This window comes from Hyposmocoma kahamanoa, unplaced genomic scaffold, assembly GCF_003589595.1.
Source record: "Hyposmocoma kahamanoa isolate Upper Pololo Valley unplaced genomic scaffold, ASM358959v1 100021, whole genome shotgun sequence".
NCBI lineage: Eukaryota > Metazoa > Arthropoda > Insecta > Lepidoptera > Cosmopterigidae > Hyposmocoma > Hyposmocoma kahamanoa.
In genome coordinates this window covers 11470515-11478006 of record NW_020653200.1, presented here as the reverse complement: position 1 = coordinate 11478006, position 7492 = coordinate 11470515, and the positions used below count along the sequence as shown (strand labels likewise).

At 34.4% G+C, this 7492-nt stretch overlaps 1 protein-coding gene across 1 annotated transcript in view; it reads right to left on the bottom strand.

The window, feature by feature from the left end:
- LOC113228063 (transmembrane protein 198) overlaps positions 1–7492 on the bottom strand; it is a 15774-nt gene extending 8282 nt beyond the window's left edge. The window contains exons 1-4 of the mRNA XM_026461206.1: positions 7297–7492; positions 5146–5256; positions 4576–4727; positions 572–644 (exon numbers count right to left, since the gene is read on the bottom strand). Coding sequence (XP_026316991.1) covers positions 572–644; positions 4576–4727; positions 5146–5256; positions 7297–7477 — 517 coding nt within the window. The 5' untranslated portion in view covers positions 7478–7492. The remainder of the gene's footprint in view (positions 1–571; positions 645–4575; positions 4728–5145; positions 5257–7296) is intronic.

Sequence of the window (7492 nt, the reverse complement as noted above, 5' to 3'; positions counted from 1 at the left end):
TCAAAAATTATAAAAAAATACTTAAAACAGAAACTTTTTACTCTCTAAAAGACGTGACTTGTAAAAAAAAAATTATGGAACGATATGTACAACCCGCTTAAATTATTACTTGTACTTATTACCCATTCAAAAAGGTCAAATATTGTACAAAAATAAGAGATAAATTTCAAGTTTTTGCAATAATAAAATTGTGGGTCGGGGGAGCGTTTCTTATATAAATACGAACCTACCTGGCAGTACGAGTACATGCTAACCGGGCTCCAAATTATATCAAAATTTTTATTTTTAGCTTCAGCTTCAATATGGGCCTTTGTGAAACATTAAAAAATTTATTTTGTAGAACTCATTGACTCCAATTAATTAGTTTACTTCAGTTAGCTGCAACTATTCGCGAGTGCGGACGTATCGTTGCATTCTACTGTGATAAAACGTCTGAGTATACGAACGAAGAATACGCTGACATCTTGTTCTGTTACGGTTTGTGTGATGGTAAAGCTGCTGCGACACGAAGAGACTATATGCGACGCTACCCTAGTTGATAAGCGCCGAGAGTTAATAATAAAAAACGTACCTTTTTTCCAATACAAGTTGACCACGGCGAAGAAGATGCCCGAACAGAGTAAAGCCACTACACACATCCAATACTGCAACAAGATTCTTGGCATTAATCAAATTAGGTTTATAATATGTAAAGTCTTATTTGTAAAAGAAAAACAATGTCGTAAGACTTTATTACTAACATCATAAACAACAACTTTTGCTCCATGACTTTTAACAATTCATCAGATATTACTTTCGTACAAAAATAAAAGTATTTAAATAGATCGCTCTAAATGATGATAACTGTGCGGTAGCAAAAGAAAACGCCCACTACCAAAATTATTTTATGAAATAAAATAAATTTGGTAGTATAAGTATAGATCTAAAAAATGTCAGAAAAACTTAAAAGATTATTTTTAATAAATTTATTATGTTTTGTACAACAACATAATAGCAACGAACACTCATATCGCCGCACTAGGGAAACCCTGTATCGCGGGTGCCATGAACACATACATAGACAACCACACAAATTACACCAAAAACTCACGAGAGAAACAAATGAAGAGAAAAAATAGGCCATACCAATATTTCTCCCGGCCCGAGAATCGAACCCGGGACCACCTCTGCGTGACAGACCAACATGGTAACCGTTCGACCACAGTGGCAGTTATCGTATAATATTACATAATAACTTATTTTGCCGTTTATACTCAAAGCGTTTCTCTTATAAGTTATAAGATTATCGGTTCCTTCAAGGAGGCGATGCATATTTGAAAAAATGCATCGCTTCCGCCTCGCCATCGCCTCAATTTGGTGACATTAGTTTTTTTTAAATATGTATTTTTTTTATATTTGAAACTCGCGTAAATACGCTTTTCAATACAATTTTTATTTTCAAATAACAATAACAAAAAACTTTTGTAAGCACGCTTTCATTAGAAGTGTGCCACGTGAACAGAATTAATATTACTGGCGGCTTTTTGTTGCTTTTCACTATACAATTATAAAATCAGATAAGGGCATAAAGATACCTCAAAAGTGTACACAGATAAAAAAAAAAAAATCGCACGCCAGCAAAATTGCTTCGCAACGCAAGATGAGTTCCACATTGACTCGATCTTCAACTTTCAAATAATCCTAAAGTTACACTTATATCAACTTACTTTCCCTAAACAGATTGCGTCTTAAACTTATATAAATTTATAAACAAAATAAGTAGAAACGAATCGCAACTCTAATAATAACCGATGGGAATACACATTACGTTACACTTTCACTAATAAATCTTTCATACTTTCTCTACGCTTCCGATAGCGCGTATTGAATTTATTTATGTGAGACCCGAGTTCGATTTCTGGTAATGCAAAAAATAAAATAATATATTGTAAATCATAGTATTAATGACGCAATTAATTAATTTAAATTGTAATGTTTTCAAAATGCACAATATCGTTTTTTAATTCTTCCTCATTCACATTATATAAATTATTAAATTCATTCCATATTTTTTCGTCATTTTGTAGTTACGAGTTGAAACATAACTACTTGCATTAAAGATGCCATTAAATCGCACGAGGACATATATTTTAAAGTATCATCACAAAAAATTTCGAAGGACTGAGTGAAGATTCCGAGAAACTTGAATTTGCCCATATTTAAAATGATGTAGGTAGTAGACTTCGACAACTTGTAACAATAGTAATAAGGTTTAAATGCAGCTTTTGTAGAGCAATCTTCCACGCTGGACCACTGAACATGTCTAAATTTACATTCAAAGACGCTCACTCAGGTAACGATTTTCGTTCGCGCAAACAAATTGTACAATAACAACCAAGGGAAGCACTATTAGAAGCACATAATAGTATACTAGTAGCAGTAGAGCTCCTTGTAAAAGAGTTCGACCAGGAAAGTACTGCTACCCATTTCTACCGCCAAGTGGTAATGTGAGAATTGTTGTGTTCTGGTGGTTTAAAGGGTAAAGGTGTATTGTGTGCTGGTGAAATTATAGGCACATAGGACTCGTCAACTTAGTTAAAGGCATGAGTGGGGCTGCAATTGTTATGGATAGGCGTGTCGCTTATTATCAACCGCGTGACTTTTTCGTCCCGTCTTTTGGCATCATAAAATAATAATAAGGCGAAACTCCCTATTTTCAATATCATTACAGCAGTTAACGCCCGCCAGTTCTCTGAACGCACAAGAACCAAAACTACAAGAATATCAAATGATTTACATATATTAAATATAAATATTATAATATTTCCAAAAGCAATTTCGTGAAATTGTCCGTCGAAATGTAATATCCATGAATGTATACATATTGGAATAAGCCCGAAATCCACGACGAAATATACTGTAAGTAAGTAATCAAAATAACCGAAGCGTTGTCAGCCGATACACATTCGCGTTGCTGGGTTGCACGCTGGCGACCCCAAAAACTGGTTGACCGTTGCAACAATATTGCACGCAAATGTATACTGAAGTCATCACGGCTGCAATATCAACATTTAGCGCGCTTATTAAGGCATAGAATTAATACGAGGGGTACATAACACATTAACGCTTAATTATGATCGTGGACATTTTGAATGGGGCTCAGACATGAGTTGTGTGATAAACAGAGGCTCACGAGAGACCAGAGAGAGAGACCTCTGTATTAGTATGCAACAATTTAAACAAAAGTACAGGCTTCAATAATCAATATTTTAATTTCACGGATACTCCTACAGTCATTGTATATAGCTGTCTCTACCGTCGTTATGACATTAATTATGCCCACAAAGTACACAACGCAACGAGTAGAGGCCGGCAATCAAGTAGTTAACGCTCCCACATATCTTGACTGCCGTCTATGCTGGATTGCTGCATTATTAATGCACATGCATTAGTTTGATGCGCAGTATTTGCTCAATGTAAAATACCCATTATCATAATTATAATAAATAACGCACAGCTCATGTAAAATAAAGACGTGGCATGGTGACGGAAATGTATGGTTGTAGTTTCAAAAATAATTAGATCAAACAAAACAAATTATGACTTCACTAATTATGCATATTTTCCGTGTAAACAACTCATCGGTAATTCTTGTAAAAATATGTACTGCTTACTCATTGTAATTAACTTGAAGTTACTACGATTATCTACATCAGGGTTTCTTAATCTGTGGTCCGTGGACCCCTAAGGGGTCCGTGTAATGAACAACGTGGGTCCATGGTGTGCCTACCTAACAAAATGCATTAATATAAAAATTGGTATATAATATGTTATACAGTATGTATATAGTATGTTGTGAATAAATAGGTACTGTAAATAGGAACGGTCACGTCGTTTTGAATTTTCGCGCCACTTGACGGCCATCCATTATTTTAACGTCAACGACTTTGACGATCTAATCATGGTTTTAATTCGGCATATGCAACAGCAACCACCACGCAACCTATTCAAATGTAAAATTTGATCGCAAACAATAAAAGCTGGTAAAACATAAACCTCGTTTCTTTATTTTTTTGAAAAAAATCCGTGAGCTCTTTGATATTTTTAGAAGGGTCCTTGACTAGAAAAAGATGAAGAAACCCTAATTTACATCATTAATAATAATATAACCCACACACTCATAATCCCGCACCAGGTAAACCCTGTTTCGCGGGTGTCCTGGACACACAAAGACAATTGCACACAATATTCACGAGAGAAATAAATGTAGGTCATACAAATATGTCTCTCGGCCTGGGAATCGAACCCGGGACGTCTGCGTGGCAGACCAGCATGGTAACCGTTTGGGCACGGAGGCAGTTGTTAATTAATTTAAAAAATTAAATATAAATGTTGTACATAGCACAATTAAATAATTAAGAAACAACTGACCAATAACAAATTTTAGATTCATGTTTTAAAGTGTGCAGGAATGTGTTTCAAAACAGTAGAAGTGAGATGTAGTTTTAGTAGAGGCCCCTTGAAGACGAACCTCGCAGAGAAAAGTTTGTTAATGAATAAAGCTAAAAAACGTTATATTAGCTTAAAATTACTTACAGTAGTTGGTAGGCTCTCGAGGAAGTGATCATAGATAGCCAAACCGGCAATGGCGAGCAAGAGTCCCGTGTGGAAACCAGTCATGAATAGACCGACGTATTGTATCAGCATAGTTATTAGACCGAAGAGAAGGCCCGCGCACAACGCGACAGCTAGCATGGAACAAAATCTAGACTTCATAATCTCGCAATTTTTATCACATTTCTTAAAACTAGATACTAGGGGACTAGTATCTAGTTGTAAGAAATCTTACGAATATAATCTAGTCCCCAGAATAGTCACGCAATTTGAGACATATGACTTATTCGTGAATAATGTGAGCCATATAAACCCGATACTTTTCGAATAACGTGGCCGTGGCATACAGACCAATGGACATGAACAAATTACAAGGTTTCCTAAAAAGTGTACACTTGTACAGACGACAGCACATCAAACTACACATTGACGGATCTTATTCCGTCACTGTGTAGCTTGATGTACCGTTGACTGTACATAATTTAAAATTAATTTTTATAGAGACCACGTGTTATTTCGTCGAATGGTGAATAACAGGATAACTACACTTACCAACGTTGCCATAAGGTGGCATCAGATATTCTTGCAGGCATATTAAATATACAATAGCTGAGCCAAATGTAAAACCTGTCAAGAACATGCTAGCTTTGAAGCATCGATATCCTGCAACAAAAGATTTAAATTAGTCCAAAACCTAAAATAAAATACAATATCAGGGATTACATTTCTGTCAAAACAATTTTAAAACAAACTAAACGAATATTACTTTATTATTACAAAGAGAATTTGTATACATAAATTCATTAACCTACCAACAAATGGACATAGGGTCTAATACAATAACCACGAAAAAAATGTCCGAGGTTAACCTATACAAACGTAGTGACATGTAACGAAATATAAAAAACTAAAACATTTAATTTAAATTGTAACGTCATTGCAGTACTGCCTAAATTTGCTTACAACAATTTTAGGGCCCAAAAACACCATATTCAGCTTCTACTGGAAACTTAACAAAATGCACCATATTTAGCTTCAACTGAAAATTACTTGAACACAAGAGTAATGGAATAGCCTTTCCCGTAAATGTTAATTTATATATACATATATTATTATGTCGAATTTTGTACAAATTCACTTAAAGGTACAATAAAGAGTTAGGCAGATACATACAATACAAATATTACTACGAATGTGAAAATAAGCGTGTACTATAAGAAATGTACCGATATTCTAACTAAACATAAATTCAAATATCTGTAATTCCGATTTATATAAAAACCGTTACGCTTTCGAGTAATTTTGCTTTTTACATAGACATAATCTCGGTACAGAGTACTAAAAAAACCGACCTCAAAAGTACGTGGAATTACGTCTATTTGCTAAGTTTTATTAGAATATCCCCTAGTTCGCCACTATACAGGACTTGACACTGGAGATAATAAAAATCGGTTCTCACTACTCAAAGTATATCGGGAGAAAAACGCCTTGAATTGGAGAAATAGCAAAATCAACCATTACAGTAATTGCTCCTAAATTAAAGTTAGGCGCTATTTATAAAACTGAATCTTCATGCGTGAACAGCCACCCTTTCGATGTGGATGATTTTCTTCAATATGAAATGGGACCACTATGGAAGTACCCCCTTTCCAACAAAAAAGAATCATGAAAATCGGTTCACAAATACCGGAGTTATCGCGTAACATACATACAAAAAAAGAGAACATACAGTCGAATTGAGAACCTCCTCCTTTTTTGAAGTCGGTTAAAAATTAGCTTTTGTTTTGTAATCTTCGTAAAAACACATTATGAAAATTCGAGCTAATGTTATTTCGGGCAAATGTTTTTTTTGACTTCTGATAGATAATCCCATGCCGCTAAACGAGTACAATAATATTTTGTTAGTTACTGCTAAAGTTTAATTTAAAAAAATCATTTTAAAAATAGGATTAGAATCAAAGCAACTCTACAGTTTCTTTGTTCTCAATATTTCAATCGCTTGTGGTTCAAACAATTGAAAATGACCAAGAAGTTTATATAAACTTCTAAAGCTTCTTGAAACTGACGCAATAATAATAATAATAATCATTTATTTCGGAACTGGTCCATAATTGGGTCTCTTTCCATCTTTTGCGCATGCAATGAGTAGAAAAAGGGCAGTTTGCTATTTCATTATTCGTGTGCTTTTGTAATTTATATTTATGATTCAGTTATATATAAATTAAATACTATAAAACTATACAAAATAACACTTTTAAATTACAACTATGATAACACAATACATTTGTTTAGTGAAAATATGATACAAAATCCTGTTTTCACACTTTACTGCAGTAATTTTTACAAGTTATTATTATTGGTACAGCATGATTGACAACCGCGCTGTCATTTGAACAAACGAAGACTACTGCGCGATTGACGCTCTGTACGCGATTTTAACGCCCTACAGGTGCGGACACTTTTTAGCGCGAACACGACGTCCATTTATTGGCAGGTCAATGCATAAATTATTAATAGTATTTGAACAACCCTATTTTAACACAGTCCAAAAATCAAATAATATGTTTAATTTCCGATTGTCACTTTCATAATATTTCCATACTTTAAAGAAACTGAGGTTTGCCTAACCAAAATATAAAAATTGTTAATGATTTTTATATTAGGTATATCAAACAAACAAACTTAGTATTGATATTGACTTACCAAACAGTGTATAAACAATCCCAAACACAATATACATAGCACAGATTGTGCCAATGATGGGATCGTAATTAAGATCGATTGACGTGCAGTACGATCCCTCGATGTGAGGTCCGTTAAACTTGATTGTCATGTTGGGGGGGCTGCGCGTCACTTGCGGGACGAGTTGTCCTACTGATGACATCTTCCGTTTGTACAC